The sequence below is a fragment of the Oncorhynchus clarkii genome, unplaced genomic scaffold (assembly GCF_045791955.1).
Source record: "Oncorhynchus clarkii lewisi isolate Uvic-CL-2024 unplaced genomic scaffold, UVic_Ocla_1.0 unplaced_contig_779_pilon_pilon, whole genome shotgun sequence".
NCBI lineage: Eukaryota > Metazoa > Chordata > Actinopteri > Salmoniformes > Salmonidae > Oncorhynchus > Oncorhynchus clarkii.
The window spans coordinates 1-24,080 of NW_027260894.1; the positions used below are offsets into that span (position 1 = coordinate 1).

The following is a 24,080-nucleotide window of genomic DNA, read 5'->3' on the forward strand; positions in this document are numbered from 1 at the left end:
AAGTGATGTGCCATGGCCGACCTGACTCAAGTCTAGTTCAGCTCGTTTCGGGGTGAGGGTTAAAAGAGAGAGAGAGAGAGAGAGAGAGAGAGAGAGAGAGAGAGAGAGAGAGAGAGAGAGAGAGACAGAGCCAGATGACATCACTGAAACCAAACGCCAGACTGTTCTGATTCTTATCTCCAGGACAATATAACACCAGCACTGCCAAGAGGAATGGAAAAGGGACATTCAGCTGAAGTTACCAAACGGTTAGTCATTGTCAGTGACATTATTTGCAAAGTGGAGCAAGAGACCAACTGTGTCATATGTTATGATAAGGTTGAGATAGGTATTACACAGTTGGACTAGATTATCAAAACCTTCTTATACACACAATGTGAAAATGTGTCTCACTGGAGACATGATACACATCAGATTTAATCGGTATGGTGGGCAAAGAAAAAACCTGCAGATAAGATATTACATTCTCTCAGTATCTCAATATCTCAGTAGTTTGGTATTATGAAACAAATGTTCTTTGCCTAAAATAACTAGGATGGATAGAGGGCCATTGGCGTGTCATCTTCTGTGACTAATACAGCAAAACAGCACTCTTCAGAAGTCTCGTTGGCAAAGACACAACATACTGCATGGACACATACTAGTGGACGAAAACAACCTAACATCAATACATAAAATGCCTTCTAAACCCATTGTATGTAGAATTGGAATAGAAATTAGCTCTTTGAAGCCATATAACAATCCATATAACTCAGTACTTTCTACTCGTCTGCCATACAAAGTAAATGCCGGTTGCCTATAAAATGCTGATGGAATTTGAGAGGGAGAGGAAAGTCTGGCTGGATTTGTTAAGCTCCTCTCTCTGTGGGTGTCTTGTTAGTCACAATGTAAAACCTGGTCTAAATCACAGTTGTTTACCAGGTGGGGGGTTACATCAGATTTACACCGGTGTCACAATTCTGACATCACACACCAATGTAATGTAAATTTGGTTCTGTCCTTTTCTAGGTACATTGATAAGACTAAGTATTGGAATATTGATTGTAGTAGAAACAGAATAGCTGCAGGATCAAGTGTTATAACCTTGTCACAAGGGATGCTAGAGAGTAGAGTAGTCACAACACTAGAACGTCCCAAACCAATATCCGTAGTTTATGAAGCCGTCTTCCAACCTCACACAGTCTCCTTTAGAGGTAGATGACATAGTTGTGGGTGCTTAACCGTTCCATCTACAGTACATGGATTAGAACACACACACTTTGTATTTTCCTCTCCTGGATGTGATTACATTGTGAGGCGGGGTGAGTGATGTGTGTGTGTATGGATGAGGTAGACTATCAGATTCACTGGGTGTCCATGTATTATTCCATTGCCATGAATACAAAGCAGCTTCGTCCCAGCACCACAGCCAAACAGGTGTTCATCCTCCTCTTCTCCCATCCTTCTCCTGTCCCCGTTGTCGTCTCCCATCCCTCTGTTCATCTATCAGACGCTGACAGCCTCTTTTTACTTTTCATTTCTCCCAGGTCATTTTGAATGGGTAATATGATATGCACATTAAAATTCACACTGACTTTGATAAGTAGTCTCTCTGTTGATGCGTTTTCTTTCCTTGGTGTTCTTCATGGTCTGTTTGGTCTACTCTGCTTATTCACTGAAATGAGACAGATAACAGAGTTGTCGTCTCTCTCTCTCTCGCTCTCTCTCTCTCTCTCTCTCTCTCTCTCTCTCTCTCTCTCTCTCTCTCTCTCTCTCTCTCTCTCTCCCTTTAAAACCCAGTCCTTGCCCTCAGGCTACTGTACCCCCATCCCTCCTCACACTCCCCAGTTTCAGACTACTGTACCCCCATCCCTCCTCACACTCCCCAGTTTCAGACTACTGTACCCCCATCCGTCCTCACACTCCACAGTTTCAGACTACTGTACCCCATCCCTCCTCACACTCCCCAGTTTCAGACTACTGTACCCCCATCCCTCCTCATACTCCACAGTTTCAGACTACTGTACCCCATCCCTCCTCACACTCCACATTTTCAAACTACTGTACCCCCATCCCTCCTCACACTCCACAGTTTCAGACTACTGTACCCCATCCCTCCTCACACTCCACAGTTTCAAACTACTGTACCTCCATCCCTCCTCACACTCCCCAGTTTCAGACTACTGTACCCCCATCCCTCCTCACATCCCCTAGTCTCAGACTACTGTACCCCATCCCTCCTCACATCCCATAGTCTGACTACTGTACCCATCCCTCCACACATCCCCCAGTCTCAGACTACTGTACCCCCCATCCCTCTTTACATCCCCCAGTCTCAGACTACTGTACCCCCATCCCTCCTCACATCCCCCAGTCTCAGACTACTGTACCCCCATCCCTCCTCACATCCCCTCGTCTCAGACTACTGTACCCCCATCCCTCCTCACATCCCCCAGTCTCAGACTACTGTACCCCCATCCCTCCTCACATTCACTAGTCTCAGACTACTGTACCCCCATCCCTTCTCACATCCCCTCGTCTCAGACTACTGTACCCCCATCCCTCCTCACATCCCATAGTCTGACTACTGTACCCATCCCTCCACACATCCCCCAGTCTCAGACTACTGTACCCCCCATCCATCCTCACATCCCCTAGTCTCAGACTACTGTACCCCCTCCCTCCTCACATCCCCTAGTCTCAGACTACTGTACCCCATCCCTCCTCACATCCCCTAGTCTCAGACTACTGTACCCCCATCCCTCCTCACATCCCCTAGTCTCAGACTACTGTACCCATCCCTCCACACATCCCATAGTCTCAGACTACTGTACCCCCATCCCTCCTCACATCCCCTAGTCTCAGACTACTGTACCCATCCCTCCACACAATCTAGTCTCAGACTACTGTACCCCATCCCTCCTCAAAACCCCTAGTCTCAGACTACTGTACCCATCCCTTCTCACATCCCCTAGTCTCAGAATACTGTACCCATCCCTCCACACATCCCATAGTCTCAGACTACTGTACCCCCATCCCTCCTCACATCCCCTAGTCTCAGACTACTGTACCCATCCCTCCACACAATCTAGTCTCAGACTACTGTACCCCATCCCTCCTCAAAACCCCTAGTCTCAGACTACTGTACCCATCCCTCCACACATCCCCTAGTCTCAGACTACTGTACCCCATCCCTCCTCACATTCCCCAGTCTCAGACTACTGTACCCCATCCCTCCTCATATCCTCTAGTCTCAGACTACTGTACCCCATCCGTCCACACATCCCATAGTCTCAGACTACTGTACCCCCCATCCCTCCACACATCCCCTAGTCTCAGACTACTGTACCCCCATCCCTCCTCACATTCCCCAGTCTCAGACTACTGTACCCCCCATCCCTCCTCATATCCTCTAGTCTCAGACTACTGTACCCCCATCCCTCCTCACATTCCCCAGTCTCAGACTACTGTACCCCATCCCTCCTCGCATCCCATAGTCAGACTAATGTACCCCCAACCCTCCTCACATTCCCCCGTCTCAGAATACTGTACCCCCCATCCCTCCTCACATTCCCCATAGTCAGACTACTATACCCCCATCCCTCCTCACATTCCCCAGTCTCAGAATACTGTACCCCCCATCCCTCCTCACATTCCCTAGTCTCAGACTACTGTACCCCCCATCCCTCCTCATATCCCATAGTCAGACTACTGTACCCCCATCCCTCCTCATATCCACTAGTCTCAGACTACTGTACCCCCCATCCCTCCTTATATCCTCTAGTCTCAGACTACTGTACCCCCCATCCCTCCTCATATCCTCTAGTCTCAGAATACTGAAACCCCCTCCCTCCTCATATCCTCTAGTCTCAGAATACTGAAACCCCATCCCTCCTCACATCACCTAGTCTCAGAATACTGTACCTCCTATCCCTCTACACATCCCCCAGTCTCAGACTACTGTACCCCCCATCCATCTTCACATCACCTAGTCTGACTACTGTACCCCCATCCATCTTCACATCACCTAGTTCTTTCACACCTCTCTATTTATCGTACTTTTACCCCCCCTCCCCCCCATTGCCCCCCATCCTCCATCCCCCTGCTTTCTTCTCCTGCTCCACATACAGGAAGGAAAGAATAGCAGTGACTTTAGGTCAGAGTCTAAGGGGACTAGTGGGTAACTTCATCCTACTCGTCTCTTCTTACTCAGGACATTGCTTCAGTTTGAGGATGCTATGGAGGAGACTGCCATGTCATTAGATAGTGGCAACTCACAGTGTCTTCTATATTAGCATAGCTGCTAGTCTGACTTACTGTAACTATTAGAAATGGGACGCATTCTTCATTAAGTTAATTTAATAGCTAGTAAGGGTTTATGCAGAGTTTAAAAACAACAGCTTAGTTTTGAAATGAGACACGATTTCTAACATCTGACATAAAAAAGCTGTCTAACTATTTGCAATTCCGCAACATCTATAAAGCTAAGACGTGATCCAGCTACAGATGTAGAAAATGATCAGAAAGAAAATGTTGAGTTCCAATAAATAATGTGACATCATAAATCTTCACCACTTGAAAAGGTGACAGTATATCACATGAATAATAGAGAGATCATTAAATGTGTCAGGGGGATAGAAAAATAGCCCTGATTCATTTCACTACCAGGTAAGCAGTACATGATAAATACAGTGGCCTACCTCCTCAAACACTTTCTTTAATCACAAAAGTAATCAATCTATCTTTTTTCACATAAATATATGACTTCATCTGAAAATGTACCATCCACTTTATTATTAGCTATAGGAAAATCACATTTACAAAATTCGGAATATCTCTCCCCCTGTCCCCCCCACCCATGTACACAACACAGTGAGCTTCTCAAACGGAATGTCTTGCTCTATTTCTTTTGAAAACATACTCTTTAATCTCATTATGTTCTGTCATATGATGAAGGTTTGTATCCTCAACAAGGTTCAACTACAAGTATGTGATGACATGCCTGCCATTGAAAATGAAAACAGAATAAAAAGTATTCAGATATCACATGGTTGGTGTGGTGTCATTATTTACTGTAAACAGTTCTGAGGACTCCCTGAGAGTATTCACCATATCTAACCTAATTCTAGGAAACCTAGCTGTGGCTAAACTTGCCCTATTTTTCACTTCTTGATCAAAAAGCTATTTTGCTGCAGACGTCTTTGATCTGTCATTGGTTGGGTGATGCTGTTAGGACTAAAACTGATCTGTCATTGGTTGGGTGATGCTGTTAGGACTAAAACTGATCTGTCATTAGTCGGGTGATGCTGTTAGGACTAAAACTGATCTGTCATTAGTCGGGTGATGCTGTTAGGACTAAAACTGATCTGTCATTAGTCGGGTGATGCTGTTAGGACTAAAACTGATCTGTCATTAGTCGGGTGATGCTGTTAGGACTAAAACTGATCTGTCATTAGTCGGGTGATGCTGTTAGGATTAAAACTGATCTGTCATTAGTCGGGTGATGTTGTTAGGACTAAAACTGATCTGTCATTAGTCGGGTGATGCTGTTAGGACTAAAACTGATCTGTCATTAGTCGGGTGATGCTGTTAGGACTAAAACTGATCTGTCATTAGTCGGGTGATGCTGTTAGGACTAAAACTGATCTGTCATTAGTCGGGTGATGCTGTTAGGACTAAAACTGATCTGTCATTAGTCGGGTGATGCTGTTAGGATTAAAACTGATCTGTCATTAGTCGGGTGATGTTGTTAGGACTAAAACTGATCTGTCATTAGTCGGGTGATGCTGTTAGGATTAAAACTGATCTAAAATTAGTTGGGTGATGCTGTTAGGATTAAAACTGATCTGTCATTAGTCGGGTGATGCTGTTAGGACTAAAACTGATCTGTCATTAGTCGGGTGATGCTGTTAGGATTAAAACTGATCTGTCATTAGTCGGGTGATGCTGTTAGGACTAAAACTGATCTGTCATTGGTTGGGTGATGCTGTTAGGATTAAAACTGATCTGTCATTGGTTGGGTGATGCTGTTAGGATTAAAACTGATCTGTCATTGGTTGGGTGATGCTGTTAGGATTAAAACTGATCTGTCATTGGTTGGGTGATGCTGTTAGGATTAAAACTGATCTGTCATTAGTCGGGTGATGCTGTTAGGATTAAAACTGATCTGTCATTGGTTGGGTGATGCTGTTAGGATTAAAACTGATCTGTCATTGGTTGGGTGATGCTGTTAGGATTAAAACTGATCTGTCATTGGTTGGGTGATGCTGTTAGGATTAAAACTGATCTGTCATTGGTTGGGTGATGCTGTTAGGATTAAAACTGATCTGTCATTAGTCGGGTGATGCTGTTAGGATTAAAACTGATCTGTCATTGGTTGGGTGATGCTGTTAGGATTAAAACTGATCTGTCATTGGTTGGGTGATGCTGTTAGGATTAAAACTGATCTGTCATTAGTCGGGTGATGCTGTTAGGATTAAAACTGATCTGTCATTAGTCATGTGATGCTGTTAGGATTAAAACTGATCTGTCATTGGTTGGGTGATGCTGTTAGGATTAAAACTGATCTGTCATTGGTTAGGTGATGCTGTTAGGATTAAAACTGATCTGTCATTGGTTGGGTGATGCTGTTAGGATTAAAACTGATCTGTCATTAGTCGGGTGATGCTGTTAGGATTAAAACTGATCTGTCATTAGTCGGGTGATGCTGTTAGGACTAAAACTGATCTGTCATTGGTTGGGTGATGCTGTTAGGATTAAAACTGATCTGTCATTAATTGGTTGATGCTGTTAGGATTAAAACTGATCTGTCATTAGTCGGGTGATGCTGTTAGGATTAAAACTGATCTGTCATTAATTGGGTGATGCTGTTAGGATTAAAACTGATCTGTCATTAATTGGGTGATGCTGTTAGGATTAAAACTGATCTGTCATTGGTTGGGTGATGCTGTTAGGATTAAAACTGATCTGTCATTAATTGGGTGATGCTGTTAGGATTAAAACTGATCTGTCATTAATTGGGTGATGCTGTTAGGATTAAAACTGATCTGTCATTAATTGGGTGATGCTGTTAGGATTAAAACTGATCTGTCATTGGTTGGGTGATGCTGTTAGGATTAAAACTGCTCTGTCATTAATTGGGTGATGCTGTTAGGATTAAAACCGATCTGTCATTGCTTGGGTGATGCTGTTAGGATTAAAACTGATCTGTCATTAGTCGGGTGATGCTGTTAGGACTAAAACTGATCTGTCATTAATTGGGTGATGCTGTTAGGATTAAAACTGATCTGTCATTGGTTGGGTGATGCTGTTAGGACTAAAACTGATCTGTCATTAATTGGGTGATGCTGTTAGTATTAAAACTGATCTGTCATTGGTTGGGAGATGCTGTTAGGACTAAAACTGATATGTCATTAATTGGGTGATGCTGTTAGGATTAAAACTGATCTGTCATTGGTTGGGTGATGCTGTTAGGACTATGACTGATCTGCTTTGCTGTGACAGACAGAGACTATTTAAGATGGAGGACAGGCCTCATTATGACATCACAGATCACATCACCTCATGCTACTGTTAATTATCTATCCTGTTGCCTAGTCATTTACCTATATGTACATATCTACCTCAATTACCTTGTACCCCTGCACATGGACTCGGTACTGGTACCCCGTGTATATAGCCAAGTTATCGTTACTCATTGTGTATTTATTAATTTTGTTATTATTTAAAAAATGTTCTCTCTCTGTATTGTGGGAAGGGTCCATAAGTAAGGGTTAGGGTTAGGTTTTAGAGTTAGGGTTAGGTTTTGGAGTGAGGGTTAGGATGTTCTCTCTGTATTGTTGGGAAGGGTCCATAAGTAAGGGTTAGGGTTAGGTTTTAGAGTTAGGGTTAGGTTTTAGAGTGAGGGTTAGGTTTTGGAGTGAGGGTTAGGTTTTAGAGTGAGGGTTATGTTTTGGAGTGAGGGTTAGGTTTTTGGAGTGAGGGTTAGGTTTTAGAGTCAGGGTTAGGTTTTAGAGTTAGGGTTAGGTTTTGGAGTGAGGGTTAGGATGTTCTCTCTGTATTGTGGGAAGGGTCCATAAGTAAGCATTTCACCTGTTGTTTATGAAGCATGTGACAAATAATATTTTATTTTGATTTGACACATCTGATCCCAATCAGATTTTCATGCCTCGCTCACTCTATTCCTCCATCTCTCGATCTGTTTATGGTATTCACTCCTCCTTCCTTTCTACAGAGTCATAGGGCAAAGACAACAAGGAAAGGAACAAGGAAATACAAAAACAAAGTAATCTTGTATGCACAGAAATCACTGTTACACAAAAATGTAATGTACTAGGGCCCTAGAAAATCCTTGTTGCAGAGAACGCGGACGGAATCACGGAATCCAGACATTAAATCGAAATTCAGCAATATTCAAAAATGTATAGAACTTTGTAGGAAATCTCCCCATTTTTCAGCTGGTCATTCAGTACAGCACCATTTCTGTTTCCATTCAATTAAACATTCCAGAACGTATAAACGTACTGAACACAGCCCAGGAAGGAAATACCCTTCAGGTCAGTGTGTGCGCTGTCACCGTGTGTGTGTGTGTATGCTTATTTGCCTATGTATGTGTGTCTCTCTGTGTGTGTGTGTGTGTGTGTGTGTGTGTGTGTGTGTGTGTGTGCAGATGTAGGATCTTTATTTGAGCCAGTTTGCTACAGAAGGAAAATAATTCTGCAGCAATAGGAAATGTGAATTATTATGTGGATTATAATGAATACACATTTTTTGTAGGGGTTGATAAATCTTTCCTAAGGGAAAATCAAGTCTTACATTTCAAAGTGGAAATTACAAACTTAAGACGCCTTTTCAAATGCACTACACGTTTCCTGCAACAGGGGGATCAAATTAAGATCATACATCTGTATATGCTACATGTGTTAACCTTTTGACTGTTCCCTGTCGTAACTCAGGAGGGAGCGAGACCTGCATGGAGAGCCAGGGCCTCGTGGGATTCACTGTGTCCTGGCCTGGCTGTAGTAGTCAGTGAGTCAGTGTGTTATTACTAGAACTGTAGACCCAGCTGATGCAGATGTTATGTATTCACACATCAGGAGTGTTTGTTGTGTTCTGTGAGCAGTGTGTGCATGTTTTTAGATGTGTGTGTAAGGCCAACAGAAGCTATGACGCATAGGAATAGGGGTAGGGACGTGTGTGTGTGTGTAAGCCTGTGCATGTGCATTTTTGTGTGTGTGTGTGTGCGTGCGTGCGTGTGTGCGTGTGTGCGTGTGTGTGAAGTGTTAGCTCTACCTGAAAAGCAACACATGCTTTGATTGCTTACTCTGTGTACCCTTTTAAGGTCAGAGGGAAAGAGACATAATTACATATACTTCCCCATTGGGTTATTGCATGAATGCCAGATGCCTAAAAATGCAGTAGATGAGGAATTCATTCAGGATGTAATCAAAGCTATGGCAGATGAGAAGAGCTCTTAACTAAAACCTACGGTAAGATACTGTAGATATAAGAGCTATTTTGTAGCTCCCACTCCTGTCACAAGAAAATCAATAGGAAGGTGACCTGCATTGTTTTTGGTTGAAACTGGGCCATGATCCGTTTGTGCATTTCAGCAAGCCTTCTTTAGATTTACAGATAGGGAATGTGTCTATGTTGACTGTGTCCCAGTCAGTGCTCCGCTGTCTGTGAATGATTTATCGAAGAGGCCAAGTCATTTATTTCATTTTTTAAACTTTATTTAACTAGGCAAGTCAGTTTGAGAACAAATTCTTATTTTCAATGACGGCCTAGGAACAGTGGGTTAACTGCCTTGTTCAGGGGCAGAACAACAGATTTTTACCTTGTCAGCTCAGGGATTCAATCTTGCAACCTTTCAGTTACAAGTCTAAAACTCTAACCACTAGGCTACCTGCCGTTATAAAGGCAGCCAGCTAAGTTCTCCTGGTGCTGCTGCTGTCGTGGAAACTGATAACATAACCTTGGCGTTTGCATGTTCTGTATCATGAAAGTACTTGCAAGGCGTAAGTGTGTGTATTTAAGAGAGAGGAAGAAAGGCAGAGAGAGAGTGTGTGTGCGTGTGTGTGGTTCTGACTATGCACGTGCTGAGCCTGACTGCAGACTTGTGATGTGTTCTATTTAATGAGTAACCAAACATAGTGACAGCCTGTTCAAGAGGTGAGAGAAGGAAATGTTTTTTTCTCAGTGACACAGTAAAATATCAGGGTTACCCATTTTAAAAGTAACCTTATTTAACTTTAAAGTAACTCAGTCATAAAAGTCTAGTTGTCTACCTTTATTTTATAAAATACCCTTGGCAATCAGTGGCCCTGGTGCCAGCCCTGATACTGTATATGTCACGCCCTGACCATAGAGAGTCCTCTGAATTCTCTATGGTGGTTTAGGTCAAGGTGTGACTAGGGGGGGTTATCTAGTATTCGTTTTTCTATGTTGGTGGTTTGCATGGTTCCCAATTAGAGGCAGCTGTTAATCGTTACCTCTAATTGGGGATCATATTTAGGTAGCCTTTTTTCCCACCTGCCTTTGTGGGATATTGTTTTGTGTTAGTGTGTTGAGCACTACGGCGTCACGTTCATTGTATGTTAATTGTTTTCTTAGTTTCACTTTACTAAAATATGTGGAACTCAAATCACGCGCCTTGGTCCATCCTTCATGACAATCGTGACAGTATATTACCATTAATCTCATTCATATCTACAGTACCATACAATACAAACAATACAACACCTTTGCTATGAGACTTGAAATATAGCTCAGGTTCATGCTGTTTCCATTGATCATCCATTGAGTCCACCTGTGGTAAATTCAATTGATTGGCCATGATTTGGTAAGGCACACACCTGTCTATATAAGGTCCCACAGTTGACAGTGCATGTCATAGCAAAAACCAAGCCATGAGGTTGAAGGAATTGTCCGTAGAGCTCCGAGACAGGATTGTATCAAGACACAGATATAGGGAAGGGTACCAAAACATTTTGACAGCATTGAAGGTCCCCAAGAACACAGTGGCCATCATTCTTAAATGGAAGATGTTTGGAACCACCAAGACTCTTCCTAGAGTTGGCCACAGGCCCAAACTGAGCAATTAGGGGAGAAGGGCCTTGTTCAGGGAGGTGACCAAAAACCTGATGGTCACTCTGACAGAGCTCCAGAGTTCCTCTGTGGAGATGGGAGAACCTTCCAGAAGGACAACCATCTCTACAGCACTTCACCAATCAGGCCTTTATGGTAGAGTGGCCAGACGGAAGCCACTCCTCAGTAAAAGGCACATGACAACCCGCTTGGAGTTTGCCAAAAGGAACCTAAAGGAATCTCAGACCATGAGAAACAAGAACAACTCAGCCAGGGTCAATCCATCTAACATGTCAACTCAGGGAAAGTGCTTGATTGGACACACTGAATGAAACTGCGTGTGTGTGTGAGGACGTGTTTAACTATTCTTGTGGGGACCAGAACTAAAGTGTGTGTGTGTGTGTGTGTGTGATCCCACTGTCCTTGATGCGCTCCATAGCTATGCCTGTCACAGCTTAATGTTGTCCTTTTGTTTTTCCTGCAACAGTAAAAAATGATGTTTCTGTTGCGCATCAGAGACCATTAAGTCGTCACAGACCCAGTCACGTCGTCACACTCCTAACCCCTCCCCCCACACTCCTATCACCCTCTCCCAGCCGGCTGTGACGTGTCAGACAGGGAGTCAGGGAGGACAGCGGTGGGCTACAGTACAACTGCCGTACAACACTCTGTTTATTCCCATCTGATTTTATTCAACAAAAATTTTTTTAACTAGGCAAGTCAATTATAGGAAGCACTACCGCAGCCTAACCAAGAGGCAAAACACAGCAACACTATAAAAACAATGCGTCACATTGTCATAGTTTAGCTAACACTCCTGCTAGGGACCTACACAGCAGAGGAGGCTGGAGGGAGGAGCTATATGAGGGCGAGCTCATTGTAATAGCTGGAATGGAATGAATGGAATGGTATCAAATACATCAATCATATGGACACCACGTGTTGGATCCGCTCCATTCCAGCCATTACAATGAGCTCCTCCCACCAGCCTCCTCTGATACACAGTCAGTCCATACTAAACTTGGTCTGTTGTGAGAAGCTTGATTACCTCTGCTCCCCCCTTTCCCCTTCTATTTTCCTTTCCTCTTCCTCTTCTCTCACTATTCCTGGAGGGAGGGAGAGCAAAGCAAATCACTTTGAAGACTAATTGAGGATTAAAGACCTTAAAGCACCGTGCCACTTCTTCAGGGTAACATGTACCAGAAGAGGCAGTGAGGGGAAGATACAGCATGTTATAGGATTACACCTAAGACAATATCCCTAAGACAATCAGATGGCTTCTTTGTCTCAGCAAGACACACATACTGTTTACACACGTCAGCCTGATTCCCCCCCCCCCCCACACACACACACACATCACAGGAGGCTGCTGAGGGGAGGACAGCTCACAATAATGTCTGGAACGGCACAAATGGAATGTCTTCAAACACGTGGAAACCATGGAAACCATGTGTTTGATGAATTTGATACCATTCCACTATTCCGCTCCATCCATTACCACAAGCCCGTCCTCCCCCAATTAAGGTGCCACCAACCTCCAACCACACTCTATAAACACACTAATTTACCACATTTACCATGCGCATGTATACGCAAACGTACCCACATATCAATGACATGATACACAAACGTACCCACATATCAATGACATGATACACAAACGTACCCACATATCAATTACATGATTGTTTTTGTTTAGAAACAGTCAAATAATTCAGAATTCCAAGACAGTTGTAATTTTTGTGCGAACACAAATCAAAATGTTATGGACGGCTGTGAGGCCAACATGGAGGTAGGTTAGTATGCTGGAGTGTTATGGACGGCTGTGAGGCCAACATGGAGGTAGGTTAGTATGCTGGAGTGTTATGGACGGCTGTGAGGCCAACATGGAGGTAGGTTAGTATGCTGGAGTGTTATGGACGGCTGTGAGGCCAACATGGAGGTAGGTTAGTATGCTGGAGTGTTATGGACGGCTGTGAGGCCAACATGGAGGTAGGTTAGTATGCTGGAGTGTTATGGACGGCTGTGAGGCCAACATGGAGGTAGGTTAGTATGCTGGAGTGTTATGGACGGCTGTGAGGCCAACATGGAGGTAGGTTAGTATGCTGTAGTGTTATGGATGGCTGTGAGGCCAACATGGAGGTAGGTTAGTATGCTGGAGTGTTATGGACGGCTGTGAGGCCAACATGGAGGTAGGTTAGTATGTTGGAGTGTTATGGACGGCTGTGAGGCCAACATGGAGGTAGGTTAGTATGCTGGAGTGTTATGGACGGCTGTGAGCACAACATGGAGGTAGGTTAGTATGCTGGAGTGTTATGGACGGCTGTGAGGCCAACATGTAGGTAGGTTAGTATGCTGGAGTGTTATGGACGGCTGTGAGGCCAACATGGAGGTAGGTTAGTATGCTGGAGTGTTAAGGACGGCTGTGAGGCCAACATGGAGGTAGGTTAGTATGCTGGAGTGTTATGGACGGCTGTGAGGCCAACATGGAGGTAGGTTAGTATGCTGGAGTGTTATGGACGGCTGTGAGGCCAACATGGAGGTAGGTTAGTATGCTGGAGTGTTATGGACGGCTGTGAGGCCAACATGGAGGTAGGTTAGTATGCTGGAGTGTTATGGACGGCTGTGAGGCCAACATGGAGGTAGGTTAGTATGCTGGAGTGTTATGGACGGCTGTGAGGCCAACATGGAGGTAGGTTAGTATGCTGGAGTGTTATGGACGGCTGTGAGGCCAACATGGAGGTAGGTTAGTATGCTGGAGTGTTATGGACGGCTGTGAGGCCAACATGGAGGTAGGTTAGTATGCTGGAGTGTTATGGACGGCTGTGAGGCCAACATGTAGGTAGGTTAGTATGCTGGAGTGTTATGGACGGCTGTGAGGCCAACATGGAGGTAGGTTAGTATGCTGGAGTGTTATGGACGGCTGTGAGGCCAACATGGAGGTAGGTTAGTATGCTGGAGTGTTATGGACGGCTGTGAGGCCAACATGGAGGTAGGTTAGTATGCTGGAGTGTTATGGACGGCTGTGAGGCCAACATGGAGGTAGGTTAGTATGCTGGAGTGTTATGGGCGGCTGTGAGGCCAACATGGAGGTAGGTTAGTATGCTGGAGTGTTATGGACGGCTGTGAGGCCAACATGGAGGTAGGTTAGTATGCTGGAGTGTGTAGCTCCAGGACTTCTTTGGCTCTGGTCCTGGAGAGCACATGACCATGGAAACCTCTGAGTTGTTTGGAGTATAAACAGATTGGAGGCCTTGCCAAGCCAAGGCCTCTGAGCTCTCTGTGCAGTACACTCTATCTCTCTGTACACTGTATGCATGCCACCAAGGTGTAGATCAAGACCCTGATCAAAGCTCAGTTGGTTTTTCCTGCCTAAAAAGTTAAGTGTATGATTCATGGAGGACAAACTGATCCGAGATCTGTGCCAAGAGGGCAGCTTCTATCTGAAACCCACCTGTCAAATAATGTGTCCTCCCTATCTATATGGTCAGACTGAGAAGCTATTGTAGACCTATTATAAACCCAATGTCCGACATCCACAACCACCTTTGGATGTCTTTATGCGTTTACAGCTCCCAATCCCCGACCTGTCTGCACTACAGCATGTGATTTTGCTTGTGTTCATGCTTGGCAAACCTAAGCATTTAAAGAATGTATAAAAGTCCACTATAAGCCAACCAGAAGCCACTTGCTTCCTCTTCACAACCATATTATGCTGGCATAGGAAGAGGTTATGTGATGTAATACTGGTGTTACTGTGGAAGTAATACTTCCATGGATTTGTGTAGTGTCTGTTATGGTAGCACGAGGCTAAGGAATGACAAGCCAGCACTACACATCATGTGAGGCTATTACACACCAGCAATAATCAACTTCTCATCAAAGTCTTTGTGTGCAGTTATAGCCTTATTGGTACCTGCATTTAGAACATTAACTATAACAGTTATCAATGTAGTTGCATTACAAATGTCACAAATGTTGACAAAACACTTTTAAGGAACACAAAACAATTATTGTGGTGATGTTGATGCGCTTGTGTGTAGGCCTGCTAGGTGTTACAGTACACACACCTGTCATGCGTCCCCCCACAAGGTCTTAGTCATGGTAAATGCCAGATATGTGTGGTAAAAGATTCCAGTCCTGGGTTTAACATGGTAGTGAATGTGTGATAGGGTTAACAGCATGGAAAACTACTGGCCTTCTGAGCCTGATAGGTGCATAATGTGAAGAGCAATGAGCAGTATGCACATTATTCTTATTGGTGGTAACACTTTACATTGACGTTTCCTTATTATAGAGTAATTACATGCAATAACAACAACATAAGACATCGTGAAGATACCTACATTTTGTTGAATGGAAAAGGTTTGTTTTGCATTACGGTCAAACCATTGTGTAGCCATTTATACAGGGTGAGTACACGTTTGCTTACATCAACCAGAGCTCCGTAGCTAATGTATATTTAGCTATGTACAATTTAAACTCGAGAGTGCCCTGTCCACCCAGGTATGACGTGGGCTGCTACATCAGCACCTTGGATACGGGCACACCATTCACCAAAGAGCTCCTGCCCCGTTTTCAGCCAATCAGCGGAGTGTTTTCTCGATAGGAGATCAACCCCACCCCCTTCGCTTCCAACATTATCGTTCCGCTTTGGGAATGTCCTTTCCGACAGAGCTGTAGATTTGACTGAAATTTTCAAATGCAACCCCCGTTTCTTTTACTCATCATTTTCAAACTGCCATTCTCTGATCTAACAGATTGTGTTTGCTCTAGCATGGTAATAACGCATGGTTATTACGGTTTCATGGGTGAGAGTGTATTCAGCTCAACAAATTGCTCGCTCATTATTTTAAAACATGTCAAATAAATAAGTCGGAAGCACTTGGCAATACCAGTTAACCTATTGGAATGCAATTATTCCGTATCATAGCCTTGTCGAGGCAATAGGGGAGATATATCTCGGCTAAAATGATTGATACGCTGATCTAAATCATGTTGGATGTCAAGCAAAGGCATATAATCTATCAACTATGCATCACTGAAAATACATAATCAAAATATACTATATGCAAATGACATAATTTAGCATATGTCTGACTTCATAATCGATATATTTTTGTCTGCTGTCAGAGACATAGGAAAAGTGTGACGCAAATGTTCTTGTTATGGGCGTCTCTTCATTTTTATGCCTTGGATTGACAGTATAACTAACCAATACACTTTCGAGTTTGTACATTTCCAGCAGGCTGGATTCCCCAATTTGACCAATTGCAGGCCCAGATTTGGTGCTCGTATTGTTTTGACCTCTGAAACCGCATCACCGCCTACCTCGTGCCCATGGCGGAGGAAAGCTATAAATATAGGCGCATGACAGGCGACTGGGACGAAGTTGTAAAACTCCCAGGTAGAAGGGAAACATTCTGCAAGCCTGCTGAAAGGGGAAACCGCCAAACAACCTACAAATCTAAACTAAAGCAAAATAAATAACGATAACCTATCGACGTCTACACGTACTGGAATACTTTTTTATGTTAATATTATATTATATGTGAAGAAAGTATTTATATCTACCCTACACTTCTATTTGCACTAACGGTACTTCAAAACTACTGAGAATATTTTATTTTGTACGAAAAAGTAAGTATTGCTTTTGGCTCAATTACTCTTTGCGTGTTCGATTGGATATCCATCGATCATCTATAGCCCAGTATTCTTGATGAACTATTTACCCCCGATTATATCGCAGGGGATTTTAATCAAGTTGATTTGCTGCGTCAGTCCCTGAAGTTAGGGAGGGGTAGCCTAACTAACTGAAGCGTGTGTGAGAGAAAGAAAGACGGGATATGAGCTAAATAGTCATCTACATTTGCTTGACTATCAAGACTGACTGTCAAATTATTGAAAGAAGAAACTTGCGGAGAGGCAATAGGCTATGCATGGAATTGTGTTGATCTCTTTTTTGGCCCCGTTATTACATCTCCAGGTCGTAAAGAATTAATAGTATATCAAGTGGTAATTTATAGGTCCGCAGAAAGGTAGCTGCTCACACTGCCTCAAACGAACAAAACCATCCGCTGTTGGGCAGAAAACCGTCTATTTCGTAATGACCGAGTATGATTGTTTATTGGATACAGCTTATTTTGCATTTTCTTCTGTACTTGGCCATATCCAAAATGAATAGACTAGTTGTTACATTTTGATAAACCGTTTATGTCGACACTGTTCCGATAATAGCAACACCTAACCTTTATGTCCCCTGCCTCGCCTAGTCGACGTTAACTGATACATTTTAAGCAGCATACTAAATAGTGCGAGTTGAGAGCCGCCAATCTGATACAATATTTACAGGGTACATTTTTCTATCGCCAGCCTGATTGCTAATATGTAACTGTTCTGTAAAAAAAAAGTGCAGTATGCCTTTCCGAATGTAACTGCGACTCTGTGACGTTGGCAACATTGTAACGAGGCTAGCTATTTATTATGTAACACGATCAGTTCTAGTGCTTCTCTATAGCTTCGTATAGAAAAAAACAGCACAGCTCTTTCTGTGTGGAGATTTCTAACATTCTGAAAATCGTTTTCATCTACTGTGAAATCTTTAGGTTGTTCATGTTGAGTTGTAGATATGCAGACAAATTCACTAGATCCCCTTGCTTATCATGGCTATTTATACATTAGGTCGTTCTGTTCCATAGCGTGACATTGCATTGTTAAAGATGATTCAGGCTATAGACCTTGATACTGAATACGGCATTGTTCGGGAAAGCGCTTGTAAGTAAGGGTTTCACTACTGTTTTACACCTGCTGTATCCTGTGCATGTGACAAATAAACGTTGCGACTTGAAACAAGACAGAGAAGAGGTGAACGCTTGATCCGTCATAGCATACTAGTTGATTTGAGTGTTCAGACGGACTGCAATTCTATTCTAGATGTTTCCCTCGGGAAGTAAAGGGTTAACGTTTAAAGGGCATTTTATTGCATTCCTTTACAAAGTCTGCAGTAGTAGACTCAACCTCGGTCAAGTAAGCGAGGACATTGCCACCCACATCTTTGAGAAGTGTTGCCTGTTTACAAAATGTTGTCCAATTATACCTAATGTTACTGAAGTAATGCAAATTCTTCATGGCTTGTATCTAGTGGAGGAATGGTTCATGCCTTTTAATGTCTTATTGTTTTGCATATCTGTCTGAACAATATGCTAATAATTTTTTATCTTCTCTTTTTTCAGGAAAAAACAACGCTCAATCTTGTGGAAGAACGCCTCTTGCGACTAGCAGAGCAGTTCCACGAAGCTCTAGTTCCTTTTGCCTGGTGTTGACCCAACCCATCACACCCTACCCTGCCTGGAAGCACCTACGCCACCCACCACAGATACGTAAAGCAACTCAACAGGACGCAGCTGCCGACACCTCTTCTCGCGCCCGGAGCAGTTCAGCAGCCAGCTATGCAGCTTGAAATCCAAGTAGCCCTCAACTTCGTCATCTCCTACCTTTACAACAAGCTGCCGCGGCGACGGGTCAACATCTTTGGCGAGGAGCTTGAGAGGCAGCTCAAGGGAAAGTATGAGGGCCACTGGTACCCAGACAAGCCATACAAGGGCTCTGGATTCAGGTGCATCCACGTAGGGGAGAAGGTGGACCCGGTGGTAGAGAAGGCAGCCAAAGAGAGTGGCCTGGACATTGAGGATGTGCGCCACAATCTGCCTCAGGACCTCAGTGTGTGGATCGACCCCTTCGAGGTATCCTACCAGATCGGGGAGAAGGGGCCCGTCAAGGTGCTGTACGTGGACGACAGCAATGAGAGCAGCCCCAGTGGTCTGGAGCTGGACAAGGAGATCAAGAACAGTTTCAACCCTGAGGCCCAGGTCTTCATGCCCATCAGCGAGCCTGTGGTGGGCCCCTCTCCGACTTCCAGCTCGCCCTCGCCTCCCTTCGGCCACTCGGCTGCTGTCAGCCCCACCTTCATGCCACGCTCCAACCAGCCTTTAACCTTCACCACCGCCACCTTCGCCGCCACCAAATTCGGCTCCACCAAAATGAAGAGCAGCAGCCGCAACAACCAGAACGGCAACGGTGGCCAAGGCGGGCAGGGCCAGAAGGTGGCCCGCACCTCACCCACCAACCTGGGCCTGAATGTGAACACGCTGCTGAAGCAGAAAGCCATCTCCACCTCCATGCACTCTCTGTACGGGTTGGGCCTGGGCCAGCAGCAGGCCTCAGCCCTCAGCCCCAACGCCAAGGAGTTTGTGTTCCCCAACCTCCAGGGCCAGGGGAGCCCGAGTGCCCTATTCCCCGGTGACAGCTCCCTCAGCCTCAGCCCGCTGCAGTACAGCAATGCCTTCGACATGTTTGCGGCCTACGGAGGTCTCAACGACAAGTCCCTTATGGACGGCTTGAATTTCAGTTTGAACAACATGCAGTATTCGAACCAGCAATTCCAGCCAGTGATGGCCAATTAGTACACAGATACTACAGTACTAGTACACAGAAATGACCAGAGATATGTGATATGGGGGAAAAAAAGACTAAACGCACATCAAAATAAAATAGGAAACACAATTTCCAGGAAAAATTGAAAGTGACTTGTTGTCGACTGTAAGATCTGTGTTCAAGTCCAAGCGCATGAGCCTGAGGGTGAAATGACTTTGCCCCCTTGAGTTATCTTTTTTTACGATGAAGCTTGTAGTACAAGATGTCCAAGCTTGGTTACCTAAACTTCGACATGCATCATTATTTCTTTTGCCAACCAAGCACAGAAATTATTTTTTACGGGACTGTTTTAAAGATAAAGAAGAAAAACAATACAAGTCATGGCCTCTTTCAGTATTTAAGACATAACTGGACATGCCAATTTTCCAAGGATTGGCATTAATAAGTGGGATTTCCTGGTCTTTTTTCTAATTGTATAATTTAATTTAGTACAGAGTTTGTAAAATATCAGAGTATATATTGTTTCTACGACATGGTACTGCATTTATATCTTTTTACTACTACAGTGATCCGTGATGGCTGCAGCAACTTTATGTTATTTTTTTTATTGAAATTGTGAAATGAATCCCTCTAAAAAACATTGACTATTCTAAAGATTGTGTACAGAATATTCCGTAGTGGTGGGATTTAAGAATATTTGCTTTTTTGAAAAACAAGAGTTGTATTTTCTGTTAAGAGTTTAAAGATTTTTGCTATATTATGGACAAAATGTAATCGTATATTAATTTTGTACCTACATTGTGCAATACTTGATAAAACAAACGGTATAACAAAGTATTTGGAGTCAGTGTCTTACATGTTAAGCTGAACTGATCATTTATTAAGTTTGTATTAAAAAGCTTGAAAATATCCCCTGGTCTATCTTCTCATTGGTAGTCTGGTCTTGTTAATTGGACAATGGACATATGTATGAAGGCAATAGTATCTAGTTTTCCATATGCCATTGAATTGTTCAGTACACACACTTTATCATAACCATAGGAGTCCTAGCCTGTCCTTAAGTGTCTAATTTACCTCTGGTCAGCTACTCCTGGTGCACTGGCTCAAGACCTTGCTCTCGACACATGGCTCAAACCTGCAGTGTAACTTGTCATTTGCAAAGGCCTCGCATAATATAAAGTACTGACATGTCAGCATGGTGCTATTGGTAAGACTGCACCGTTACACATTAATATTCTATACATGGTAGTCTTGTAACTAGTGTTACACAAATGGGCATATCAAATGGGCATATCGAAGGGTTCTGTATTCTTATTGCTGTGAATCAGGGTGAACGTTAGTGTTCTGCGCTATTGTCTAGAATTACCAGTGGGGTTTTCCTTGACAAAACAACTTAACAGTTTTATACATTTCCATCAACATTTAAAACCTAGCTACGCAAAAAGAGCCAACGAGGGTATTCCCTTTTTACCGGAGATTTGATATACCCTGCACATGTATTCATTTCCGACTGTCTATGTTATCCTCAGCCTTCTGCTGGTTCTGAGTCTACATTCTACGGTGGAGTCAGTCCATGTGCTTCCTGGGCCTATTAGGCATATGGATAGTGGGGTTAAGCCTGCTGTCATCCCAGACCTTAGCATGTCACCTCTGTGTCAGTTAGCCTACTGAGAGCTGAGGTGTTTATATTAGTGCACTGTACATGTTAGCTCTACTAGCCAACAGGCCCGTCTTTGAACGCTACAGCCTGCCAGTTGTTTAGTCAAATAATGTTTTAGAATGCAAAGATGTGTGTGGTCTCCAGAGTAAATTCAGTCACATTTATTTTTGGGATAACACTTTTATTTCCTACCCTTCATCTATACTGATTTTGTAGTGGATCTACTGAGCATTTTGGGTACTATAGTATAGCATAACAATAGCCACTTTGAAGAGGCAGCAAAGGCTTCTACACAGTGGCCAACTGCATGCTATTCTAAATGCTCTCAATCATTTTTCACCCAGTGTCCTGAGGTGACGGATCATTGGATAACTATGATTGCTGACTTGTGATGACAAAATTAATCTCATGGAATGAACAGAATGAGAATGAAATTCTTATGTGATTAATGCTGGTCTGAAAAGGAAGTGTATGTTGCTTGTTTGATTCTTCCAAAAGTGATCTATGTTGAGGTCCTGTTGGGACTATTCATGTACTTGGTATCATGGTTTCAACCAGAATGGATTGCCTTTTGTTTCTGTTTCTCATGTTGTTGTTGCTGCCACTGCTGCTGGTGTCATAATTAAGCAACTAGGCCCGAGGAGGTGTGGTGTATATAACCAATATGGCTAAGGGCTGTTCTTCTGTACAACACAACGAGGAGTGCCTGGACACAGCCCTTAGCCGTGGTATATTGGCCATATACCACAAACCCCTGAGGTGCCTTATTGCTATTATAAACTGGTTACCAACAGTAAAAACAAATGTTTTGTCACACCTGTGGTATAAGTTCTGGTATACCATGGCTGTCAGCCAATCAGCATTCAGGCTCGAACCACCCAGTTTATAAGTAGAACTAACATGCCGGTGGGTACACAGAGAGCACTTTAACCCTGGTGGCATACCACGATCCTCGGAGGTTAGCTCACCAAGTATCTGCGCACTGTTGCCTGTCAGCTGCACTTGGTAGATTGGCCCTAATAAAGTTCACAGACGGTTTTGGATATACAGTAAGTGTGTGTGTGTGTGCATGCACTTGTACGTGAGCATTTGTGTGCACATGTGCTTGTAATAGAAATATGTGTGTTGGGGACAAGCAGTTCTGGGGATGCCTTTGATGGATTATCACCCTGCTCTGCTCTCCTGAGCCTCGTCCGTCTGGTCTCCCCCCACAGGCTCTAGTATCACTGGACGTCATCACCCCCGCTCTGATTCTAGGAGAGCGAGAGTGGGGGGACAGGGAGGGATGGGGAAGAAAGGGAGGGAGGAAGAAAAAGTGACTAGGCATAGAGGGAGAGAAAGGGGGTCAGAGAGAGAGAGAAAGGGGGTCAGAGAAAGAGAGAGGGGGTAGAAACAGGGACAGAGAAAGAGGAGGGATAGCAACAGAAAGAGAGTGTGAGAGAATGAGAGCTGGCGGCATCATTGATGTAATCCAGACCAGAGCTGCGGCCGTCAGAAAAACAGGTGGAGCTTTCTGTTGAAACGAGCAGACATGGAGTTATGTAAATGTCCTTCCAGTTCCCCAGCTCTAAGTCATGCAGCCTCCATGTCTGGAGCCACATTAAATGAGTTGATTGAGCAATGACAACCCACCAGGTACAGTTCAAAGTATTTTTGATTTACATTTGTTTGAGATGTCAACTAATGTCAATTCAACATGAAATCAACCAAAAATGTCACCATGTCATTGGATTTAGGCTAAAAAATGCAAAATACCCTTACATTGATGACTTTTTGCAAATTCAATCAGTTTTCCACTTTTGCCCTAGCACTACACAGTTGATTCAAATAATAAACCAATTATCAAGCTTATATCAGATGTGTAGTGCTACTACAAAAACCTACTACTTCTACTACTACTATGTACTGCTGCTACTACTACTGTGTCTCTTGACACATTCATGAAAATAGTCATGGTCTCTAAACCTTCAAGCTGCATACTGGACCCTATTCCAACTAAACTACTGAAAGAGCTGCTTCCTGTGCTTGGCTCCTATGCTCCTATGTTGAACATAATAGTCTCCCTATCCACCGGATGTGAACCAAACTCACTTAAAGTGGCAGTAATAAAGCCTCTCTTGAAAAAAGTCAAACCTTGACCCAGAAAATATAAAAACGAATCGACCTTATCGAATCTCCCATTCCTCTCAAAAATTTTAGAAAAAGCTGTTGCGCAGCAACTCACTGCCTTCCTGAAGACAAACAATGTATACAAAATGCTTCAGTCTGGTTTTAGACCCCATCATAGCACTGAGACTGCACTCGTGAAGGTGGTAAATTACCTTTTAATGGCGTCAGACCAAGGCTCTGCATCTGTCCTCGTGCTCCTAGACCTTAGTGCTGCTTTTGACATCATCGATCACCACATTCTTTTGGAGAGATTGGAAACCCAAATGGGTCTACACAGACAAGTTCTGGCTTGGTTTAGATCTTATCTGTCAGAAAGATATCATTTTGTCTCTGTGAATGGTTTGTCCTCTGACAAATCAACTGTAAGTGTCGGTGTTCCTCAAGGTACCGTTTTAGGGTCACTACTTGTGAGGTAAACATAAAGTTTACTTTCATAAAGTTTACTTTTGTGACGAAACACAGCTGTACATTTCGATGAAACATGGTGAAGCCCCAAAATTGCCCTCCCTGGAAGCCTGTGTTTAAGACATGAGGAAGTGAATGGGGTCAAATGTTTTGCTTTTAAACTTGAACAAAACAGAGATGCTAGTTCTAGGTCCAAAGAAACAAAGAGATCTACCGCCCTGTAGCACTCACTTCCGTCATCATGAAGTGCTTTGAGAGACTAGTCAAGGACCATATCACCTCCACCCTACCTGACACCCTAGACCCACTCCAATTTGCTTACCGCCCAAATAGGTCCACAGACGAT

General features: G+C 43.6%; 1 protein-coding gene across 1 annotated transcript; it reads left to right on the forward strand.

Annotated features, from left to right (window-relative positions):
• The first annotated feature begins 16,162 nt into the window (after positions 1-16,162).
• On the forward strand, positions 16,163-20,407 carry LOC139402145 (protein Tob1-like). The gene is made up of 2 exons (XM_071146225.1): positions 16,163-16,707; positions 18,300-20,407. Exon 2 carries the CDS (start codon positions 18,516-18,518, stop codon positions 19,527-19,529), a length of 1,014 nt encoding a protein of 337 aa, XP_071002326.1. The 5' UTR covers positions 16,163-16,707; positions 18,300-18,515; the 3' UTR covers positions 19,530-20,407.
• Positions 20,408-24,080: the final 3,673 nt, after the last annotated feature.

Bases quoted from the DNA above. Each gene is read 5' to 3' on its own strand.
- LOC139402145 (XM_071146225.1), top strand. From the start codon at position 18,516: ATGCAGCTTGAAATCCAAGTAGCCCTCAACTTCGTCATCTCCTACCTT.